The sequence below is a fragment of the Pangasianodon hypophthalmus genome, chromosome 3, assembly GCF_027358585.1.
Source record: "Pangasianodon hypophthalmus isolate fPanHyp1 chromosome 3, fPanHyp1.pri, whole genome shotgun sequence".
NCBI lineage: Eukaryota > Metazoa > Chordata > Actinopteri > Siluriformes > Pangasiidae > Pangasianodon > Pangasianodon hypophthalmus.
In genome coordinates this window covers 16,510,147-16,535,549 of record NC_069712.1, presented here as the reverse complement: position 1 = coordinate 16,535,549, position 25,403 = coordinate 16,510,147, and the positions used below count along the sequence as shown (strand labels likewise).

The window sequence follows — 25,403 nt, the reverse complement described above, 5'->3', positions numbered from 1 at the left end:
TCAAAATCACTTGTCTAGCAATCCCAGTAATTTCGGGAAGGTGGTCCTCTTTTCAAAGTTTTATTTTCCATTGAAAATAAGATAAAGTTTGCATTAGACCCAATAACAAATGAAAGAAAGAATGTATTTCTATTAATTACAGAGCATTTAGGAGCGTGGTGGAAAGCATGTGTAAGTTGAGTTTTCAGCACCACGGTCAGCGGGATCTGAAGCCACACTGTGCTCTTATTGGCTCATGCAGTCTAAAAGATAACATAAATCCAAACGCAATCTAGGCTAATTATGTGTAATTTTGTAATTTTCCTACCAGAGGGTAGGAATCACTGAAAAGCAGGTCTCTCTAGGAGGGGAAAAATACAGAAACTGTATACCAAACTGTCAATAACTATTAACACTTCAGCAGTTAAACCAATGAGTTAACCAGAGGAACTTCAACATCCTATATAGCACAGGGAAATTGTGAGTAACTACTGCTTATATATATTTATGTATATGTGTGTGTGTGTGTGTGTGAGAGAGAGAGAGATGACATTTATCTCATCTTACAAATACACCACATTTCATGATTATTCCACATCAAACCTGTCAGGCTTTTATTCAATGTTCGTATGTGCGTAATATGAGGAAGCTGTATTTGGAAGACCTTTCACCAACACTGAATTCTAGAAAAAAAAAAATTCAAAGGCAAAACATAAACCAACTTGGCTGGACCCATTTGGCTGGTATTAATACAGTATTACATGATGCCTTTCTGTCATAATCATCCAAATACAGTAACAAAACATTGTTCTATATAAATAGATTAATTATTTCACACTATCAGATTGCACTGGAACACAGCACTGGAATAGATTCAAATGAATAAAGCATGTAGACAGTAATGATGGCATTATACAATCTATCTATACAAAACAAAAAACATTGCCATACCACAAAAAAAAAAAGATTGAAATTACTCAATCAAGCTTACAGTTGAAGAAAAAACCAACAACAATGTTTTATACAGTCACAGTTGTAGCCCATGTTTGTCTCCCTGAATGACATTTGTTCATTGTCAGTTACACAGAGCATATTGTCAAGTAAACCTCAGGTTTAACACAAAAATTAAAGTACGGAAAAAATAAACAAAATCTTGTCAAGTATATCATCAATGAGTACACTGCAACAATAAAGTACAAAATGAGTGATAAAAATGTAATAATAACAAGGTATTATATCAAATCACGTATCATTAAACAACTTGCTACATGACATCAACATATATACTATACATTAACCATGAAAAATTACTGCATTGATCCCAGGGCAGAGTTCAGTTATACCACATATGGTAAGCATTCTAAATGTATGACATCTATAAATGTTATACATGTTCCCTTCACTTCATCTGTATTCAGCTTTGAGTTTCCACATCCCCTCTTGTCCAGGGAGCCTGTGGAAGTCACAGATGTTCCTAAGCAATTCTCTGAACACTGGAGTCTGTGTGGAAGTTAATCTCGGGGTGAAATATTCCAGGATCTCCTGAGTGCTGGCTTGGCCATCAACCTGAGCCTGGAAGGCCACAAAGTTCCTCAAATCCACCAGCAGCTCATCATGCTCAGTAGGGGAAGCATGTGGAGTGGAAGACTGCACTCTTTGCTCATTATCGTCATCATCTTCATCTTGGCTCTGAGGTAAGCTAATGTGATTCCTGGCCCTCATTCTGGCTAACAGTGAGGAGGACGAGAGGGAGGAAGAAAGCGCTTCTTCCTCCACTCCCTCTCCATTGAAGTGGGCAGCAGATCCTAGTTTCTTGATGCCTGCTTTCTTTATAAACTCTGCATCCTAAATAAACACACAAATGATTCGATTAAATAGTTAGCAACAATTATAGAGTACATGAGACAATGAACTTTTTTGTTTTTTACCTTGCATTTCTCTCCTGTTTTTTGTGTTGTGTTCGAGGTCTGGTTGAGAAGAGAGTTCTTCTTCTGTCCAAATCTTTTTCTAAAATAGAAACACAGTAGAGGTAATATATATCTGTCCTTCAGCCTAGCGCACAGGTTTTCCCTGCTATAACAAACGCACTTCAACCCAGAACAGGCTGTTAATGAGCTGCTTAGTTTAATCAGGAGAGCAGGGAAAACATTAAAATGTGCAGAACAGGGAGTACTCCAGGACCAGTGTTGGGAAGTTGTGGTGTAAGGAATAAAAAGGATTCTGTAGTGGCTAAACCTAGCTTACCTGAAAGGGGCTGGTGTTGCTGGTGCAGATCCTCTGAACGGCAGCCTGCAGTGCTGTCTGGATACTTTCAGTGCTTTAAGGGCATCTTTAGCTACCCGGTTGGCCTCAGCTTCCACCAGGACATAGTCTGGGTTTGATGCCTCCATGATTGTGTCATGTTTCATAACACTGTGGATCCCAGACTTCTTGAAGAGTTTGGCGAGAACATAGTCGTCGTTCTTCTCCTCATCTTTTGTCTCCTTCTGATCCTCGCTGTCTTGTCTTTTGTATCTCCTCTTCTTCACCAGGTGAGAGATTCGATGACCCTCAAACCGGGCATCTTCACTGTGCTTACGCTTTTTATGCTTGTGTTTATCTTTGTCTGAGCTCCGGCTTGCCGCATCTGTCACGTCACAGTGCTTTTTCTTTTCCCTGTGTTTCTGAGGAGTGTTGGCAATAAAGAGATCCTGCTGATAACCATTTGTTAATGAACCATCAGCAGAGTTTGATGTGGATGTAACATTTAAAGAGTCACTTTCCTTGTTGGAATTAATGTTGGATAAGCCATTGAGAGTTGGAGTGTTTCTGTTAAAAGGCTCAGGTGAAGCATTTTCTTTACACAATGAAGATGACTGGGTTTTCTCTGGCTCTGATGACAGATTTGATGGTGAATGATGAGGCACCTTGTGTCTCTTTGGAATCTGTACATCTGAGCCGGTGCCTAAAAAGAGTAGTAGCAGAACCACATTGTGGACAGCTTGTGAAATGTATGATTTGGATCACAAACAAGCTCAATTTGTGCGTTTTTATTTTCAAAATTATGATGAGTGATAAATGATACAATAAATAATAAAGTGATATAATCTAATAAATACTGTATTAATAAATGATAACTTGAAGTCACATTTTCCAGTTGTCTCCACAACATGCTATATTCAAGATGAAACTGCGTATGACATCTTAATACAGAGAAATCAATCATTTCATTAATACCTGCAAATATTGCACTGGTCTCAGTTCCCTGGGAGCCATCGGGATTGCTAAGTGTGAAGAGCTCGTAAATGTCATTGGACTTGAAAAAACGGCGCTGCTTTGGATCTTTGAGCACTCGATTTGTGAGAAACTGCTTGAAGATTTGTCTGTGGAATTAGACAAGAAAAGCACCACATTAGATTTTCAGCAATATCTCTTACAACACATGCTAGACCCACAATTCAACCATTTCCATAATGACTCATCTCATAGCAGTTTAGAGTCTGACCTGTTTTAACACCACACTGCTGATGGTACAAGCATATCAGCTTGTAAGTCAGCCAAAAACTAATAAATTAATATATTAATAATATCATTTCATGTTGTCGGAGAACTCCCATTGGCTCCTTTTATAAAATCACACAATGATTTAAGATAGCCTTTAGTGGCCAATTTGCAAATTTTGTTTTGATACTTAATACAACCCATTTCAATTTCTGTCAATTAAATCATCTGCAAAGAGTAGCACTGAGGAATAGAAAGCAAAATATTCTTATTATCAACTAGTAAGCAAAAGAACCATTAGAAATAAAACAATTATCTTTAAAAAAAAACAAACAAACAAACAAAAAAAAAACAGCCTAAGCCCAGCAGAAAAGACATACTTAAACCTACATCACTGAGAACTAACCTGTGGTAAATCTTCTCTTCAATGGTCCCAGCGGTGAGCAGCCTGTAAACAGTCACCTGCTGTTTCTGCCCTATTCTCCAAGCACGTTCACGGGCCTAAAGACAAGACACAAGTACAAGAGACACTGTTTAATCAGAGCTCCTTCTCAAAACATTCAATCAGCTGTAACAGCAAAGGTGGATATATGCACATTTTACCAAAGCGTTGCAAGCTTGTTCAATTCTGGCAAACCTGAGTGTCTGTGCTAGGGTTCCAGTCCGGATCATAGATGATTACTCTGTTTGCACCCGTCAGGTTGATACCTAATCCTCCAACTTTGGTCGTCAAAAGGAAGATAAATATATCCTTGCTCTGCAGAAAATAGTTTTTATTTTCCAGTTAATACATTTGTCAAAATTTAGAAGATAAAACAAGGTAACATGAATAGCAAAGAACATCACAATGGTTATGAGCAATCAATAATCACTCACCTCATTGTACTGCGTTATGAGTGGCTGCCGAGATGCAATGGTGGTGGTGCCATCCATTTTGAGGTAGGTGTATCCATTTTCCCTGACAAACACCTCCAGGATCTCCAGCATCTGTGTGTGTGGGAGAAATGGTTTCAGACAGAGCATTGAGAACAGGATTAGTGCTAATAGGATTAAGGGAGATTAATATTACATGTACAGAAGTACCAACTGTGTGGGTTTTAGGTTCTCTCTGAAGCCAAATCTCATTTCTATTGAACAAAGACAGCTGGGTCCTGACAGACACCCTACAATGCAATAAGAGCTCATAATGAATTCTGTTAGAGGGGAAAATGACATAATAACTTTATTGGTGCTTTAGCTGCTTCTTCTTGAGACACGGCAAGCCCAGCTTATCCATCATTTGCAGGCTTTATTCACATGTTTTTACTTAAAGGCATGTCCACAGAGGCGAACAATAAATGGGTGATCTTGAAGGAATTTTGAAAATCTTTTTAGTCCACCAACTTAATATTAATAATGTACAATGTACATAGCACAATCAGAGCTATCCCACTTTTTGAAAGGTGTTAATGTTGTGTTAGAGAGTTGGCTGAAAAAAAATTCAGTAAAGTATATTAAAAGTATTGTAAAAATATATATATTTAAAATAATCATTAAGCATCTGATAGCTTAGATATTTTAATATTTCCAAAACGATACCCATTATACAAATCAGCATTTATTTCATGATATTATCATAATAAATATTATCATATTTATTTCATAAGACTGAAGAAAGCTGTGGTCTTTTGTCATATCTCTCAGCAAATGTCTGCTGTCTCTTTATTCAGTCTTTAATGTGCTGCTCTGCTTGAAGCACTGACCTGTCTGGACTGAGTGAAGAGCAAGACTCTTTGTCCCTGTTTGAACCACAACCTGAGCAGAGACTCCACCACTATTAGCTTGCCCGAGCGCTTCCAGTAGCCAAAGTGCTCGTCCTCAGTCAGTTCCTCCGCAGGTATGCCCCTCAGCATGCGTGGCCCACCAGTGAACAGGTCTGGGTGGTTACAAATCTTCCTTAAAGCAATCAAGCCAGAGAAAATCTGGACAATGAAAAGAAAAAAAGAAAAAAAAAGGTTTAGCTGTTATTTATAGAAAAGAGGAAATTAGATTCCTTATGTCAAACACTACTCATGAAGGCTTTAATAAATTCAATTGATTTAATAAGGGTCATTGAGCAGGGTAAAATCTCTTACTTCAGAGTGTTCAATGTTGCATTATATATGTGGGTTAATGGACTACAGTGACCACAAAAAAGGGGGTTTGTAAACTGCACTAAAGTTGCACAGCTTTTCGCTTCCGCTCACATTTAGAGCACTGTGATGAATAGCTTATCTGGAAAAATATTTATCATAGCTTAGTTAAAAGTAAAGAGTATATACACTATATTTTTGAATCTGTCGATTTGTGCATTGTGTGAATGTAATTAATATAACAGAACACCTTAAATAGGTTATAATAACGGATATATAGTAAAAAATAGTAGATATATCTGCAAATAAAATTAGGAATGTAAAATCTAAAAGCTAAAGGACCCTCCAAACATTTAAGAAAGTGAAGCAAAGGGAGAGCCATATTGCTAGAGAGTAAAGTGAATAATGAATAAGGCTTTCTTATTCCAGGAAACAAATGAACAGTGAATGAACATAATAGTCCTATCTGGAAACACTTACTACTTCTATGGATAGTCTACAATATCAATCAATAGTTAATCAGTAGCTTGCTATCTATGGCTACAGTTATAAGTAGTTTCCAACAATAAAACTTCCTACATACGGATTTTTCACACTTGCCCATTTTAGGACCACTTAACTTCACTGCCAAGGTGACAAAATTACCTGCATATCTCTATTCAGAATCTGATACACTTCCTTGGAATCCAAAAAGTTCTGATAGACTTGCCGCTGTTCTTCAGTTAATCTACAGAACAGTACCTGAAAAATATACATATGAATATTACACAGCTGCAACAATTAGTCAAGTTGCTGAAGTTAGATTCATTTATGCATTTGAAAATTTTCAGCAAAGACACAAAAACTACTGAAGCCAGACTGGTGTCATATGTACATGCGTAACACACTAGCAGTGTTTGTGTGCAAACCTGCTCATTTTTGTCTGGTAATGAGAGATTAGCCTTAACGTCCGCCTTCATCCTCCTCAGCAGGTACGGATTGATGGTGTCACGCAAGACACAGGCACATTTATAGGCTGTCTGCACCTGAAGAGACAAACAGAGCAAAAAAAAAAAATAAAATCAACAACTTCCTGAAATACATCAAGCAATTTACATTTGGTGAACCTTGATGATCATACCTTAAGGCAGGACTGACAAGTTTAACTACAAGTTTTCAATTTAATTGAACCGATTTTAATTCAATTGCCTTTTGTTGGACACAGAAAAGATTCACTTTAAATAATGGCAAACAAGTACACACTTTATGAAGCGCTAGCAGAGCAGTGTGTCCTGAGGCATGTCAGCAGCAGCCCCCTCCTCTCTTCCTTTCAGCAGATTGACACATTAAAGATTCATAAGAGTGCTGCTGGACTCCAGAGGGGGCCCAAACGCTTTTATCAATAATGTTCTCCTGATCCAGTGTTAGGCCAAATGCCATTTAGCAGTAATTTAAAGGGATCCGCAGATCAAAAGGAAGCCAGCAGTCGGCCCACAACACTGCAGGGCACACAATAAGCCTGGATTAGAGCCCACTCGAGAAAACAAAAGAGAGCACCACGGAGAGGGAAGAAGAAAGGACTGAGGGGAGGACAGTGCGATTAGACGAATGAGAGCATGTGTAGGGTGGGAGAGCATATGCTACAGTAATGGAGCTTATGGAAAATGCTCCAGGCATCATGTACACCTCTCATCGCTGATTAACTCAGTAGCAATATCAGTCTTGACATATGGATACAGAATTCGGAGGAAACTGCTAAATTATTATTGATTAAAATACGTTTACTTATAGTATTTTTTATTGTGCTTTTTTATACCCTTTTATTGGTTAAATAAATATAATTCTCTATCAGCAATAGTAAGTAACAGTGAATAGTAAGGTTATAAAAGTGAGATCTATGAGTATGCAATATGCAAAACCTTTTATGTAAATACATAAAGGTATATGATATTAATGATATGATAATCTCTATTTTTGGTAAAGGAAGCATTAGAAGTTGAACCCTTTCAAAGAAGAAAATAAAATTCAAATGTATATTGTTAAAGAATTAATGAACGTACATCCATATAGCTTTCATGACACTTAAACATCCTTGGTCTGGATCCTCAACACTGTATGTTATGTCTGTTTTAATTAATTAACTCAGGTTGATGATTTTCAGTACAGGCAGAAATAGTGAAGACCAAAAATGCTCCTCATTACAAATACAGCATTTCCTCAAAAAAAGTAAAAGAACATAAAAAATCTTCATGTGAAAAATCTGATGAATTGTGTGGTATAATAACACTTTCCAGCAACAGAAATGCAAATGGAAATATGTGCATACACACATTTAAGAATGTTAAGCATACAACAGGGTACTGAAATAATAATAATAATACTTTAAAAAAAAAAAAAAAAAGAACAAAAAATCTATCTTTTAATAGTTCACTCGCATTCAACTCCAGTGTCACGTTTCTACCTGCTTAGAACTGACTGTTCATTTGGTCTTTTTACAGTCTCCATGAAGGCCTAACATAATAACATAGTTTAAAAATAGTAGTCTGTGTTTGTATTGAAGGCTATGAAATTTAATCTAACATATAGCTTGCAATAGCCCATAATTATTTACCAGAGGGTGTTATGAAAATAGGTCCAAATTCAATGTTACACATTGTCAGTACAGTTAGAAATTCCCTTTTAATGTTTCTGTTCCAGAACAGTTAAGGATTATTATATGTCCACATTTTCTTTTCATTCCTTGAAACAGTCTGAAGCTCTGGTACAGACTGATAATCTATCTGCATTAAAAAGACATTCATGTTGGAGGAGTACGTTTATGAGAATCAGCATTAAGTTAAAGTTTATGCCTATGTATAAGTATAAGATCAAGTTTATATTATGTGAGTAAATGTTTTAATGTGCCCATCAGCTCAGCCTCACCTGCACTGGAGAGGCATTAGCATATCCTCCCATGGTGATAGGCACTGAGAACTGCTCCATGAAGACAGGAAGCGTCCCCAGTTTCCCTGGGAACACAAAGTCAAAAAGGGACCAAAGTTCCTTCAGGTTATTCTGCATGGGTGAGCCAGACAGGATGAACCGATGAGGGGTCCGGAACTGAGGAAGAAAACAGAGACACTGATCAAATTGAAATAATATGAAGCATTCTTTCAAAAACAGATAGTAGAAGCAAACATGTGGACTGAGAATATTTTTGGAGTCTCATTGGTATGAGTATGCAGTTATTAATCAGAAAATTATTTGACAATCAAAACTCTTCATGATACATTAGTCTTAGAAGCGCCATTAGCTTCAGTTTATTCAATAGTAAATCGAAACAATGTGGAATTTCCAATGGACTTTTTAATACAGTAATCCATAATGCTACAGCACACATAAATTAATTAAGAAGTGGTTGGCAGTAAAATAAGATATCTATGCAAGGTAAGCTGATATTCCAGACTACTTCTAAGACTCTGGAGTTAATGCTTTAATCGGAGCTAAATATTTTGCAACAATATACAGTTTGCTTACATACTTCCATTACCTCATTAGAACACTAAATCTATGGTGTATAGTTCATACCAAGTGAAATAAAGGCCCAGCTTGCATTACCTGCTTGCATGCAACAGTGATGCCTGCATTTGGGTTCCTGATTTTGTGGCCCTCATCCAGGATGATGTAATGCCAGTCATATTTCTGAATGTAATCCTGCATAATGCGCACATATGAGTAAGACGTAACGAGGATCCCGTGGCTAGCGGCTATCTCAGGGATGAGCTTCTCCTGAAAAATATGACAAAACATTTATGATTATGACTCTGCTTAGAAAACTGTTTTCAGTTACAGTTACATTCATTCATTATTGTAGGTCACTCGCACTAGGCTCCAGTCTTTATAAAGTCCATGTCCACCTCTATGCTTCATGCCAAAAGCCTCAAGTGAATTCCAATTAAAAGCGCAGCAGCCATGTAACCCCTTGTTTTTCCCCCTTTTCACTTTGCAGCCAATTAATAAGGTACATCTGTTCTGAGGCAGTGTTAGCCTGAGCATGAAAACTCTGTCATTAGGCACAAATGCAGCAGAACTAAAACCCCTCCTCCCCACCCCACCCCACCCGCCCCCCTCAACTCCTGAGACCAATCCTCCTCCTAGAGGGCAAAGCGTGGATTGCCAGGCAACAGCCCCCATTAATCACTGTGTCAGGCAGGGAGAAGGGGAGACTAGAGAGAAGCATTCAGAGTAAACACTTCACAGCAGCCCTATAGCAGCACCAGCTACCTTAGCTTTAATTAATTTAACATTTCCTTGGAGCCAGATCTACTCCACACTAGGATATCTGTTTACAGGAGGAAAAATACCATGCTGGCATAAATACAGTAAATCAAAGCTGCACTGCTTCATCTCAGTCTTGTTGTCTTGTTAGGCCTTGGTGTGGGAAAGTTTACGATCATGAATGAACATTTCAGGGGAGCTTTTCCATATATGGTACAAAATGTTCCGCTAATTTTTTTCTTTTTAACTGTGAGGGGTTATATTACTCACACTAAATTTACCTACATTCATTTTGCAGATGTGTTTATCCAAAAAGACTTACAAGTGAGACAGAATATGGGCCCTTGAATGGCGCAACAGATAATCGGTTGCCCTACCATCACAACAATGCCACAGCCATCCATGGCCAGGAGCCAAGAAAGCAAAATTGGCTGTGCTCTTTGGGTGGGATGGATGGCATTACTCTACCCCCTGTCAATCAGAGCAACACTAGCTAATTCCGGGTGCCTGGGAGCTCATGCATGCAGAAGAGTGAAGTTAGTGATTTCCTACGAGTGTGTTCAGCTGCCTCGTGACATACTGAAAAGACGCAGTGGCTGGAGGAACCACGTGCTGGTCTTCACCCTACCTGTTTGGTAGCTGTCAAGTGATAGGGGAATGCTAGTTAGTGGTTGGGAATTGGCAAAAGGCTGACTGCTAACCCCATCACATACTACAAACTTACAAAACGTCTTTTTATGAGGCTGCTGCGCCACATCACCACGCTTGGCATCACAAAAAAATCATCCTGCCATCAGCAACTAGATGGCCATCTCTGACAGATGGAATCTATCAAATATCTCATGTTCATAGCTAGACTTCTGGATAATACTTTATGATGCACCTTCTTATTATTAAAGGAACCCGTTTCATGGAGAACTGCTACGCGGAATGGAGGCCACCAGGTATGGAACTCCTTCACCCACTGATGCATGACTGTGGCTGGGCATACGATGACTGTGGGCCCCAAACCAGCATATCTGCACAGATGAAGACAAAGCCATCAGAAATATTTACACACATAACAGAAATATAATTTTTGGGGTTATGAAGATTTTCATAAAAATTTGTCCAGAAGGGTATGTAGGAAAATTAGGAGCAGGGAAAATAAATTCCGTCAAGAAATTGAATGTGTAGACAAAAATAACATTGCATACAACCACGAGGACTGGTCAAATGAACACACCTTAGCAATTAATTGAGAGCATGAGGTAAATGAAATTTCTACATCCAGGTGAGACTCATATTCAAAGGCTAAACAACAAACAAAAAACCCTGAGAGGCCTATATTTCCTAGCAATGTTGAGAGAAATGGTGAGAAAAAGTTATTCTGCAGTTGAACTAAATGAGGAGGTCATGAACTCTGAGCTGAAGCTAGACCAACATAATGTTCCCTTTGTGCGTTCGCCAATGGAGATGAATCGACAAAATGCACTAAATGGCTCTAGGAGCCTTATAGCATATGATATGATATTCCGGATCGCAGCAGCCATTGATATTGAGCCGTAATTGAGTTTGCAAAACAATCAATTTGTGGATGGACGACGCCAGACATAGTAGTATTGACCAGGAAGGAGGCCCCCACCCTAAGCAAACACGGCGCTGAAAAACAAAAAGGCACTGCTTTAAACGTATTTAATTATGTGTTTCATGTTTAATTTCCCTCCCTGCCCCTCCCCTACGCTTACTCTCATTTCACGTCCTTGTTCTTCCTTTGATGTCGCCACTAAGAGAATTAGAGGGATATCATAATTGAAACGTCTTTAATAATTCACACCAAACCTCTCTCCACCAGCAATCCAGCTGCTGAAATATTCATTGCAATCAAGACTTTCCAGTCTGGAGGGATGGGGTGAGAGTGGGCGTGGCATAAGCTTTAAAAAGAAAGCCTGGGAGAATAGACATTGAAGAGTTAGGATTCCAGAGTTACAAATAATTCAATTATTTTTCTAGGTTCTAAGTGTGACTATTCTGGCCAGTGCATGTATGTGTGTGTGTGTGTGTGTGTGTGTGTGTGTGTATGTATGTGTGTGTGTGTGTGTCTGAGACCACAGGAGCATTTAAGGGGTTTGGACGCGTGTGGTCTCTTGCCTGTAATTGGAGCCTCGTGTCTTCAACTTGCTGTAGCTCAGGCCTGCCAGGAAAGCTATTACTTGGATGGTCTTGCCAAGGCCCATCTCATCTCCCAGAATGCCTCCTGCCTGCTGGCAGTGCAGTTCCCACATCCACCTGACACCTGTCTGCTGATACCTGGACAACAAAAGCAGGCATGTAGGACAAAATGCCAGGCCAGCACAACACAAACACCGCACCTGATCAATTAATCATAGGGCCATTATCTCTATTGATTCTAAATAAATGGCCTGTAAGTGTTGCCCAATTGATTTGTTGTAAAACACAATACAATAACAGAGGCTTCCTGTTGTAAGCCTAAACTCTAAACATACACAACCATAAATCTATCTACTGGAGATCCTGCGTGAACTAGTTTTCTTTACAGAGCTTGCATATAATTCTTTCAAATAAATAAGTAATTTTAATAATAAAAAAAAAAAATCAATCATGACTCTCAAAAGCTGATGGTCTGACTACTGCCAAAAGCAAATACAAGTCAGCATATAAATAATAAAATAAATCGTAAGTGAATGCATTTCTTGTTTTAAGTGTAACTCCCATTTCCTCACTTGAAGAGTTTCTTCCAGAGAAATCCTGGCACCTTAAAACCTTCATCAAACTCAGCGTCACTCTCTTCAGACTCATCCTCTCCTGCTTGCCTCTTCTGCTCTTTCTCTTGGAGTCTCTGCCTCTTCCAATTCCTGCAGGAAGACAGTCACTGCATTACCAAAAATAGCTCTCATGCTGATTTGACATAATGTCCAATCTAGGTTTTGATTAGCCAAATGAGTCTGACACAAACTGAAACGATTTGACTGCTCGCATTCTTAATTTGACTCAGCAAGCATTGTTTATTTAGCCACCTCTGGGAAACTTGCTTTAACATGGTGAAGTACTGTATGGGAAGGTAGTTTTAATTTCCTAGTCTGAGAGAGAGAGAGAGAGAGAGAGAGACAGAGAGAGAGAGAAAGAGGCCACAGCGCTGCCTTAGTTAGCTCCCTCGCCATCATTCTTGCTGGGCAGCTTTAATTGAAGCACTTCTGGCTGCAGGGATACGGCAGTTAGTGGCAGTGTCATCATCGAAGCAAATTAAGATTGATACAGACAATTAGGAGTTTGAGCTCCCCAAGAAAGGTGTGGAGAAAGGAGTGAAAGGAAAAAAAAATCCATCTTCATTTGGACCTGGCCCTGTCACTCCACAATGAAACTGTTCCCTTTATCTGGGGCTTCCGAGACTGCACTTGTAATTAAGTCAAGACTAAGCATTGGTTCAGTTAATTACGTTTTTTTTCCCCCTTCCGCCTTCACTCCACATTGTAGCGCCAACCAACCGCCAGTGTGTATCTACATTCACTTCCAAATCACGGTGCAAAAAGTACAGAAAACAGTCACTGTGCCAACTCAATTTCTTACTATAAATATGAATTCTAAATCTTGTTAGGTTTGGTACCATCTATTTTCACATTAGCACATATTTTCACATTGTGGAATAAATACATGCATATTATAATGAGAAGACTATGAATGGAATTTTAGTTGAGGAACAGCTGCCAGATTATCAATTCCAGCACTCATAATAAGCAAATGATGGTCACATGAATCATTAACTAAACATTTTTGTTTGTGACGTACAATGAACTTTCTAAAATATTAACACAGTCTGGGCAATTTGGCCTTACCTAATTCTTTTCCTGTAGTATTCAATATCCCCATCGTCTTTGTATTTCTTCACCTTGACTTTTCTCTCAGCGTCTTCATCCTCAGAACTGCTGGGAAGGTATTCATCGCTCTCGTCCTCTTTTTTTGCCTTCTTGGTTTTAGCCTCCTTTTTCTTATAAGGCTTAAGTTCATACTCTTCCTTTTCATCCTGCCAGAACTCATCATCTCGCTCTGGTTGCTCAGGATCCATAAGCTCATCACTAGGCACATACTCGGACCCCTCGCTGTCTGTGCCATCTTCCCTGTAGCCCTTCCGTGTGGTCTGGGGAAATTCTTTCTCTGTTTTAGGCCTTGCTTTGGGGTGAGCCTTTAGGGCAGTCCTTTGGAGTTTCTGCATCCGTTTCTGCAGTTTCTTTTCTTGCTTGGAGCATGCCCTTTTATTTGGGGCATCTGCAGAGGAACTTCTGGAAACCTTCCCCTTCTTCTTTGGGGTTGGTTTCTTTCTTCTCTCTGCCATCAAAGCTTGGTCAGCAAGGTACTTGTCGAAGCCAGAGTTTTCGCTCAGCATCACCTTGCGTGGTTCCTTCTTCTCTTGCTTTTGAGGGATGCGTGTGCCAAAAGGTGTCATTTGACCTGTGCGGATGAGCTCTTCCCATTCTGTTTCCTGAGCAGGCATGAGCATGCTGCCCTGTGTGGATGGGCCTGCCTCTGACACACACACACACACACACACAGAGTTAATAGAGAATCCTCGTAAGGTGACCCTATAACCTACTTGTTTCTGTATATCATTTTATTGTTCTTCCAAGTTCTTTTCAACCAAAGGAAATTGGAATGTAGAAAGTTTGGAAGAAATGTTAGTATTGTATCATTGGCACTGCAAGTGAAGGAATGTCAAGGCCACAGATCTGCATCACACTCTGTACTGGTGTGGCCTGTCTAAGTTTTCAAATCAAATGTCACTGCACTGACCATAAAGTAGGAGCCTAAATTCAATTCAATTCTATTTGTATAGCGCCTTTAACAACGGCCATTGTCACAAAGCAGCTTTACAGAAATCTATAAATTCAGGACATAAATTTAAAATTTTTGAATTTATCCCTAATGAGCAAGCCAGAGGCAATGGCGGCAAGGAAAATCTCCCTGAGAAGACATGAGGACCTGGGTGACACAAGATAGTGTGAATATAAATAATTCCCTTCTATAACAGTGTACTACATGTTCAAAAAGTACAATTGTGTAAACAGGAAATTCATTATAGTTTTCAAATGAACACTAAAAACCTTTAGTCTACACAGAACAATATAATAATATATGCTACTTGCAGCATTTATATTATAAAAAAAAAAAAAAAAAAAAAAAAAAAAAAAAAAAAGGGGGGGGGGGGGGGGGGGCAGAAAATGCCATAGACAAATGATTATTTCTGCATATAACCACTGACTGTATTAAAACCCATACAACCCATCTACTGCCACAGCCAGAAAAAGCCTCACTGGCTGAAATTGTTCATTGTGTGACTGGTCATTACTGGTCATTACACTTTGCAAAGCATAAGAAATGAAACCACTGATACTGTGGTTAAATGTGAATAAATCAGAGCAATGCAGGATATTCAGCCTAGGATCCAAATCACTTTATAACCGAACTGTGTGTTTGTTAATATTCACAGTTCGCATTGCATTGTGCCTTTTCACTCTTGAGATCAAATGAACAGAGCAGCCAGATGTGGTGAGACTCAATCAGTGTCTCAATCAGCCCAAACTTGCAGTGTATTTGATTAATAATCAAATCTGTGAGTTAAAAAAAAAAAAAAAAAAAAAAAAAAAAAAAGAATAACTTCATGATCAACATGGATCATCTTTATGAGCTCTGGATCTCTAAATGGCAGTACAGGTTTCTGAGTGTGGAAGTAAGTGTGCACGTCTTTTCTGTCTCACTGCTGCCACCTTTCGCTAGTGTTAACAGTTTGACACAACTCTGAAACTCTCCTAAACACTTGCTCATTTATGAGTACTTTTAAAGGTAAAGAAATTTCGCGCACTGCTCCCATTCTTAGACACAAGCATGGGAATAAATTTTCTGATTTCTAAGAATTTGTCAACACTTAAGACCAATATTTTAGTCCAAGTTGCTTTTCACATACTGGCCCAGGTCACTATTTTATACATGGCATTGATTGAGAGCATGTTGTTAAATATTTTAGTTTACGGGGGTTAACTCATTGGCACAAGCAAAGCAACTGTGTGACATTAAATTGCCATACTGTAACTTAATGCTCCCCTGATAAGAGCTGAGCATAGTCCCACTGTATAAACAAGGCTGTATTTCATTCTCACCTGTGTCATCCTCAGTCAGTAATTCTGCCTCGAGCTTCTGAATATCCTCTCCACTCAGAACGGCCTGTAACCGCCTCTGCTTGGCTCGGATCTTTTTTAACTGTTTCTCCTATAAATAATAAAAAGACTCCATAACTTACCAACATGCTGATACGGATATCTAACCTTGTTTTATCATCGCAGGTGCTAAAGTGTCATAGCGTGATAGATTACACATGGTCACATCTTTTGTGGAAAGTGATAAAAACTTAATTACCTTGTTTTCCTTTTGCCTTTTGACAGAGTCGATTTTCCGGCTGATGTCCTTGCTGGAGGCAGCATGAGGAGTAAGCTGCTCTAATATCTTGTTGATGTGTTTTAGAGCACTTGTGCATGACCTAACAAGATGCAAGACAAAAAAACGTTGGTATGTAGTAGAATAAAGCCTCGGGAATTGCTTTAAAATATTAAGTTGCCACAGAAGGTCAGGTCCATCAATTTACTAAATATATACCAATATAATAATAATATAACAAAATATCACCATAGCTCTGACACTACAGGTTTGTACACAAAGTATGAAAATTCATGTAACTGGCATACTTTATAAAGACAAAAGCAAAGTCCAAAAGAATGGTGCACTACCAGGTTTCTGTTACAATACAAATATCCTTCATAAACCAGTCCTGACATTCTCTTAGCGCGTTTTCACTCTTAGCTCACTTCAGCCAACTTACATGGACTTTTCCCCCCTCAATCTGGTCCATATGTGAATGCTCGAAATGAACTCAGACCATCTCAGGAGGTGGTTCCTTTCAAGTGCACTATATGGGTTCATGTGCTGATGCTTTGAGAATGTAGTGTGTGCCCAGTGCACTCTACTACCACTCTACTACTCTAAGTGTTTCTATAACCTTTTTAATCCAAACGTTTTCCCCTATATTGCTCATGTGATGTTATAGCTGAACTGAGTTCAAAAATTTAAACCGTGTCGGTGTGAACAGTTGTGTGGTGCCTCTCCTCGACATTTGGAGTGCTCATTATTATAGGAACCCTTTAGTTACAACTCATAAAAACATTAAAGTGTTTGAACAGTTTCTGGAAAAAAAAATGAAGGCGAAGGGGTTCAGCAAGACTCCTATACAATGCTGGAACAAGCTAAAGAAAATGACACAAAGGTACATGCGAGCTGAGACAAACTGAGACAGTTAGTGTCTAAGAGCTGAGTGCACTTTCAAGGCTAGAGACAGTATGAATGCAAAAAAAAAAAAATTCTCTTTCTCTCAGTCCACTTAATGTTCTTTTAAAGAGGACCATATGTGAAGGCACCTTTTGCAAAACATAATTACCATGACATGTTTATCCTATTTATGCTTTTTGTCATTTTCTATATGCCGTAGATAAAATCCAATCTGATACTGATTTTGGTGCTACAGTTTCAAATATTCCTTCATCTTTGGTAAACATTTCATCTTTGGAACAATGGGTGTGCGGCAGAACTACTGCCTGAATGGGACACCTCAGTTCATCGCAGGGCACCACAGGCACACACATTCACACCTACATAGCCAATCCATGTACCAGCACCCATGTAGTTTAGCATAGCCAATCCATGTACCAGCATGTGTTTAGGAGGTGAGAGGAACCCAAAGAGCACAGGATCAAACGAGAGATCTTGGAGACCAGGACAGCGTAAATAACTACATGGTGGACACTAACTCACTGGCAGCTCTTTGACATTGTCCGTACCTGAGATCATCCAGAACGGATTCGTATTCTTTCTCTGCATTGGCCCTCGCCGTGGCCTGATTGGCCTCCTGGAAGGCTCGGTCCACCTGCTGCAGGACTCCTTGCTCCAGAACATCCTGATCATAGACGTCCACTCCCAAACCCTGGAGCTCGGCTGCTTGATCGTTCTGAGCCACCGCCTGGATCTCCTGACGGTTGATATGGAGCAGGAGCTGTGATTTCCTGGAGGTTTCAGGCGCAGCATTACCAGGGCAGGCTGCGGCAGCCGGCTCTTCCTGGCTGCTCTCCGGGATGGACAGGCCACTCGATGTCCTGCTGGACCCATTGTCCTCTTTCCCTCCTGGTGTCAGAGCACTCACTGGACTGGACAATGCAGGACAGTCTGGGTCCTCATTATTGTCTATAGGCATATTAATGGGGCTGGAAATGGAGATGGGAACATCAGAATTTACAGAGACACAACATAAAGGCTGTCTAAGAGTCAGCAAGCAGGAAATAAACAGAGACAGCTGTCAAACTTTTAATAGCTAAGTGTGCATAACCAACTTCCCACCACCAGCAGGTGTTGAGTTTGTTTGTGTAAAAACTACTCATGCAGCAAGCGAACTATTTAAACTATCTATCCTTTAACTGTTTGCTAACTACAATGTCACAAAACCGTGTCCAGGCTAACTTTAACATAAAGTGTCATTTCGAGCTGTACTCAAAGTCCTATTGTCTGCTAGCCACCAAGATTGTTATTGCTAGCTAGCTGAGAAACAGCTGATATTAAGACACTGTTCCTTGTTACACAAAATTATATCCAAGCAAGAACAAACCTTCCAAACGATCCGTTTCTATTCAAGAATTTATTAGTTTACAGTTACAGCCATTTAAATTCGCTTTTTTCTCAAGTGTACTACTAACAGCACATACGCCAGTTACACAATTAACCACGTAAGGTCCTGTGAAGGGAGAAAGAGCAGCTCACCACATTCCAGGGCCAGGAATTATTCAAAGTAAAAGTCCCAGCTCTTTTTTTTTTAAATTTATTTTATTATTTTTTTTTTTTTTACTTTTTACAGTGGCTGAAACACAGATACTGCAAAATAAAACAGCCCGACCGTATACAAGATATGGTGGTAAAAATACGCCAGCTTATATATACAAAATCAGAACACTCTTGTAAATATCACTACAGCTCATTAATGTTTACTTATTCCATAGTTATTTCAGTTCATTCCACCAGAGGGCGCCAACCCAAAAAAAACCCGCAACTGCTCTTTTATTCCTTTCCCCTTGTAGCTACACGCTTTAGTCATTTCATCAGGTCCATGTGCTAGTGCTGGGAATTCCGGCTCTTTTCACTGATTCAGATCATTCGGCACAACTCAGTGGTAAGAGTCGACTCTTTGGCTCCCAAATTATTTTTTTTCTAAACCAGTTTTCAAACTTGTGATTGTTCTTCTTTGCATGCCTATGACCGATTTACTCTTACTCTACGTTATAACTGATTATTATTATTATTAAATAAAAATATTTGAATAATCTTTAAATCAGCAAGGCAGTCACTGTATCTGTTGTCACAACATTTCTCCTTAAAAGTAATCGTTTTTATTTTTCTTGAAACTATTTAGCCGACATTTATTCTTAAAACTAATCGTCTCCCCTTTACATCACTACATACATATTAAACAAGCAACAGTGCAGACAGATCCTCTCTCTCATGCTGCCTCATACACACAGATGACAAATAAATAAATAAATAAACAAACAAACAAACAAACAGTTGCGAGTCGGCTCTCACGGTTCACCTAAAAGAGTCGGCTCAAAGAGTCGATTAGCGCGCTAGTCACTAGATCACTCACTATTAAAGGAAGCTGAAACAAGTGGAAACAAAGACTTGAACTGTACACGGTAGGTAAATAATAAAGTGGAAATCTGGTTTAAAACATACACACAGTTAGATAACTGTAACTCTAAGCTCACCTAGCAGTCACTTTAACCGTTTACTGTTCTACAGCTGTGGAATGCCTCGCGCGCACTAACCGTTAATGTCAATGCTCATAGCTGTAGATTCTGAAGGTGTATTCTGACTTTTGCGCACACACACACACACACACACACACACACACACACACAAAATAACGACTTAATGTGGTGTATATATATACATATATATATATATATATGCACTCCTGGGAGACTGATAGATTGATCCCCCATAGGGGATTAGCTAGCAACAAATAGATAAAGGAAGTTAGTATGGGAACTTTTCCCTTTGATTTCTATAAATGTTTAAGCCTCGTGGCCCTTGATGGACTGCATCAGGTGTGGCAGATAACCAAATAATGACTAACCTTAAAAAAAATATATATATATATCCTAGAAGATATTTTTTGGAAAATTTTGAATTTGAGTTTGAATTTTACATCAAACACTTTCATTTTTGATTTTACCTTTGCATACGAGAAGACTATATAAGTGAATTTCTCTGTTTCTAGTTTTTCCCCAAACAAACAGTTCACTGCAGCAAAACTGGTGGCACAGGAGCTTTCAGAAGTGCGTTTGTTTAATTCTTGCTAATTTTCTGACCAATGATTTGTTGTTAAAACCATTAAAAGCTTAATATTTGCCATTTCGGGCTTGGCCTATTTTTTGCCCAGGAGTGTATGTATGTCTGTATTTCATTTGTAAAAGTGTACAAAAAATAACCTTTTGTATAATGTAGATAAGCACTCACAAGGAGTGGAATCTTATATACAACGGCTACACAAAATGTCAATTTTCTCAAGTAGGCTAGTTATATTGTTATTGAGGACATTCATCAAAATATCTCCTGTCTAAGGATGCTTTCAGGACTGGTATCAAATGTAACATGTAATCTGAGTTATAATCCACCTCTAGATGGCAGAAATGACCTGCTGTGGTGTCTTGCAGCTGCTCCATGTTCAACCAGTGACAGTCAACAGCAGCATCCACACAGTTTACAATAATCCCTCCTTCTGACTCCCTGTCACTCAGGATCATTCAGCAAAACCACTCCTGTATCTGTGCTATCACAATAACTTTTTAGCTAAAAACCCTTCAGTGATAAATTATTCAGTTACACGTTTACATCGTTGAAAGAGCTCCACCTGAAACTTGGTCTGGTAGGGAAACACTCAGCTTTAGGGTTCGACATAGCACTGTTATATAAAAGCAGGACAGATGTGGTTCTTATTTATTTATTTTTTTTTTTGGTAATTCTAGGCTACAGTCACCTATGTTGTTTGTAAAACTTGCCTAATGACATACATGACAAACATCAAATAAAAAAATATACAATATGAAATTGCAAATGTCCACCTCAATGTTAGGTTTTATGGCTGATTGAGCTACAGCCTCATGAGGGATGAACTTTTTTTTATGAAATGAATATGAAATTTATGAAATGGAATTAACACATAGTTGAGGAAGTATTGCGTGATATTTCCATCCTTTAACTGAACTCATCTTGACCTCACTGGATGTTTTTGCTACACTGCTTCTTTCACTGGTTGCCAATTTGTTGGTTTTATAGAATTGTTTTAATTGTGCACAGAATAAGCATGGCAGTAATGAGACGTGTTACTTTTCTCTTGATATGTAGCATGTTTTACAACTATAAAAAATGACTCCTACAGTCCTAAAAATTCATATTGCGAGGTACATGTGGAGATTCTGTCATTTTACAAAATAACTCAGAGACCAATAAAATAAAAGGTCTGTAACGCACATCTAGATAAAATATTTCAAAGTTCGGTGTCCCTGCTTGGCCCTGCAATAGAATGGCATCCTATCCAGTATTCCTGCCTCATGTCCAGTGTTCCTGGGATAGGCTCTGGATACACCATGACCTTGACAAGAATAAAGCGGTTACTTGGAGTGAGTGAGTGAGTGAGTGCTTGTCTACACAATTATTATCATCATGTGATCTGGATGACCTGCTCACAAAAACATCTGCACATTTTGAGACCAGCATTTGTTCAGTGGTTCCTCCACAGTGTGTGCATCTTTAGCTTGCCTTAGACTCTCCAATGATGCTATTAATTAACCTGTCAGCTCTTTCCGCCCATTTGTAGTTTTAACCCCTGAAGCGAAATCATATCGGAGTTAGGATTACTTCATGCTGGGGCCTCTCATTGATTAATCTGTGACCCACTGAGAATGTCTAACACTCCATAAATATCGGTAACTCATTTCCATCTATGAAGAGTAGAGCCAGAACTACAGTTAGTTGCTAGTTATTCTTTCTCAGTTCAAAATGGACGTCGGCCAAAGTAAAGCACACTAGAAATGTAAGACCCAAATAAAGTCTTATTCACATCGCGCTTGTGTATCCAAAACTGAAGCAGCTGTATGTTTCATTTTGAAAATCCCTATCTGCTGCATTCATTTTTTTAAATAACTTTCCTATTGCAAGAATCTATAGTTTACTAGGTATTGAGTAATCTCCCTGGTATAAGATGATTTATTCACACCTAGATGATGCAGGACTCAAGTGATAGCCTGTTTTAAATCAAAGTATACAATCAGATATTATTGCTCAAGTTCAGTTCAACTCTACAGGCTGTTTGTCCTTTTTGTTCTCTTTTCAACAGCAGCTTGATATTTCATTACCTTATCTATTCCGCGTCACTCCTTTTATCTATATAAATTGCTTTGAATTTGGTGGAGTGATTGTAATATTTATTTTGCACATACAGATGAAAATAAAGATATACACATAGAAATATAAAGGAGGGAAACGCTCACAAAGGGTGGGAGTTGAGTTGAGGTGGCAGTTATAGTGCAAGTCTCTGCAGGCTGCTTGCTAAGTGATACGGTTCAGCTGAAGGTAATGTTCTCTGGAGTTGTTGGAGCAGTCAAGTGGAAAGGGTTTTCAAATGAAAATAGGAGGTATTATGCTCTTAATTTCACTTTTATATCAAAGGCTTGATTATTGAATGTCCAAAAAAAAAAAAACTACCTCCGCATCATATTTCTCACTAGAAAGACCAAAGTTTTTATAGTGTTTTATATAATGTTTATTGTTGAGTAATAATTTTATCCCATTCTGAATCTTGCTAACATTTGGTAGGAAAAGAACATTTGGGGCCTAGACCTCAAAAAAAGGCATGTACTTCATTTTTCATAATAGAGCATTGTGTTATATTTCAAGGGAACTTTATCCTACAATGTGTTTGGGAAAGCGGACACTGCTCAGTGTCCACTTGGTTAAGGTACTTTTACACAGTTGTACCAAAAATACCACACCGATGCGCCTAGAGACTAATATTTCCACTCTTTAGCACTTCAGATCCCGGTGCTGAGAGTTTTTTTAGTAGGTCTTCCAAATCAGTTGCAGGCAATAACATTTGTAATGGTTTAGTTACTTACCACAGAGATTTTTTTAAAATAAAGTGTGAATTCTGTAATATGGATTTAGAAAAGCATACCAGAGTGCAGGATTACAAGAATAATGTTTGAGAGGAGGTAAATGTCTACATGAATTTAGGTGAAGGTTTCTTAAACAAGATGACATAAATATGTCTCCTGAACCCTGTCTCATGCAGGCGGAATGTACTTTCACAGCCTCTGCCTAATCTATGGTGAGTGCTGTATATTACTATAGTATCATAGCTACAGTCTTGGAACAAGAAAAGGTTCCATCTTAAGGGAACTCTTAAAGGATCTATATTGGAGCCATTTATCATTTCAGAGATGCTTTTCACAGAACCATTAACTACTTTGAGTATTTAAGTAAATCAGGAATATTATTTTGTGTTGATGAAAGACTGAAGTAATCTGGACACTTACATCAAACCCTCTATTGTTCTGTTGTCTGGTTGTGCGTACTTTTAAGGAGGAATAAGCCACAGGGAACCTTAACAGGGTTTTTTTTTTTTTTTCAGATAGGGCTTGTTTAGGAAGCTGAGAACTAAACTATCCAAAACCATCTTAAGAACCCCTTTTTCTTCTAAGAGGGCCCTGGTACTGGTTCTTTGGTTGCCAGGTTTGAACACACTCACGCATTTAGTAATCACTTTATCCCGGTCAGGGTCACAGTGGCTCCGGAGTTTATCCCGGGGAAATTGGCCCTGAGGCGGAAATGCACCCTGGATGGGACACCAGTCCATCTCTGGGGTGTCAGGCTTGAACAATTTATAAACAAGATTGTTGCAATGTGTTGATGAGTAATTTTCTCTTTCGTACACCTTTACACTATAAAAATGGCATGCTAGAAAAAAGCCCTGACTTCAACTCCACTGAACACTATTGGAACGCCGACTACACACCAGGTCTCCTCGACCTACATCAGTGCCCAACTTCATTAACGTTCTTGTAGCTGAATGAGCACAAACACCCACGACAACGCTCCAAGATCTAGTGGAAAGCCTTCCCAGTAGAGTGGAGGTTGTAATAACATCAAACTGGGCACCAACTCTGCGTTAATGCTCGTAGTTTTGCAATCGCCACATATGCGTGTGATGATCAGGTGTTCACATACTTTTGGCCATATAGTGTAAAATAACAGGCTTTCTCTTACATCGCCATTCCAGTGCTAGCTGCTAGTAATCTCAATATGGTTGTAATTACGCTTCACCTCCAGCTACATCAGAATGTTTCTGCATATGGTTCAGGTGAACAGTTAGGCATGCCTTTGACCGTGATTAATGGCTTGGGTCTTTGCAACATATCTGTCTTGGAATCGTCTTGTCCATTCCCCATCCAGTGCTGTGCTAAACACACACATGCAAGCCATTTAATAAAAGGAAGTTTCATTTGATCCTTCTCTGAGCTGGCACTCCTATCGATAGTGCTAATGGAGCAGGGAAGTCTCGTGGCTGCTGGTGTGTTGCACCTGTGTTGAACAACTGTACACTTTCTCTGTAGACTTGTGTCTTTCTCCTGCTGGTGTTCAGATGGTTTGGATCCTGTACTGTCCAATTGCTCAGCCTGTTGGATTGGTGCCACCATATGTCTTCACCTTGGCAGTATTTAAAATATAACATATGACTCCCAGGGCTCTGTAACACTTATCAAATCATAGCCATGTTATTGTTACTTCACTGCTCTGTGTCCCAGTGGAGTATGAAAGTTCATGAAACATGAGTGAAAGCAGCTGTATTCTAAATAACGATTAGCCCGATGACTAGTCATCTACCAACAGGCGGTACGAGTGCGTGCTAAAGTATGCTGTGTGTGCATCAGTGGCACGGACAATCCCACTTGACTTGACTATGAGGAGTAGAGTTACCAAATTTAAAGGAGCTTGTTCCTGGCTGATTAGAAATGAGTGTACAAAGAAGACATGAGTGTACAGCCACAACAAAACAAGTTCTAATCTTCCATCTGAAGCCTGGCTGATACTGAGCAGACTGCATGCTTCAGCTCTTAGTAAAATAGAGAGCTCTTTGTTCCCTGTAAAGGCAATGAGATGGCAAGTTCTTTAAAATCCTAATGTAACAGAAGTGATCCACAGCACAGTGTGTCGTGGCATGACTTGTAATTTTCCTGCTGAATGCATTTTCATTCACACGAGAAACTGGGCAAAATGAGATACAATGTACAAACATCTAATGAAATTATAAATCATAAAAAGGACTTATGTAAATCCAACTGCTTTGTGTAAGTCCAAATGCTTTGCAAGTGTAGCTCCAAGGGAAATTTGAAGTTCTATGATTCCAGATAGATTTTGGAGATATTTGCCTTTTTTTCGATCCAGAAACATGAGGAG

The 25,403-nt window shown here is 39.0% G+C and overlaps 1 protein-coding gene and 1 long non-coding RNA gene across 2 annotated transcripts in view; one reads left to right on the top strand and one right to left on the bottom strand.

Moving 5' to 3' along the window:
* On the bottom strand, positions 1–18,629 carry ercc6 (excision repair cross-complementation group 6). Its single transcript, XM_026943279.3, has 20 exons — positions 18,502–18,629; positions 17,684–18,103; positions 16,212–16,332; positions 15,956–16,064; positions 13,640–14,327; positions 12,530–12,661; positions 11,937–12,095; positions 10,690–10,825; positions 9,147–9,317; positions 8,472–8,648; positions 6,479–6,595; positions 6,216–6,311; positions 5,202–5,420; positions 4,336–4,446; positions 4,097–4,216; positions 3,866–3,960; positions 3,196–3,341; positions 2,224–2,923; positions 1,908–1,986; positions 1–1,824 (listed from the first exon to the last, which is right to left on the bottom strand). The coding sequence occupies exons 2-20, from the start codon at positions 18,091–18,093 to the stop codon at positions 1,384–1,386; spliced, it is 4,227 nt and encodes a 1,408-aa protein (XP_026799080.2). The 5' UTR covers positions 18,094–18,103; positions 18,502–18,629; the 3' UTR covers positions 1–1,383.
* An 875-nt stretch (positions 18,630–19,504) lies between these two features.
* LOC128318026 (uncharacterized) overlaps positions 19,505–25,403 on the top strand; it is a 30,454-nt gene continuing 24,555 nt past the window's right edge. The window contains exon 1 of the long non-coding RNA XR_008301462.1: positions 19,505–19,579. This is a non-coding gene — a long non-coding RNA (uncharacterized LOC128318026). The remainder of the gene's footprint in view (positions 19,580–25,403) is intronic.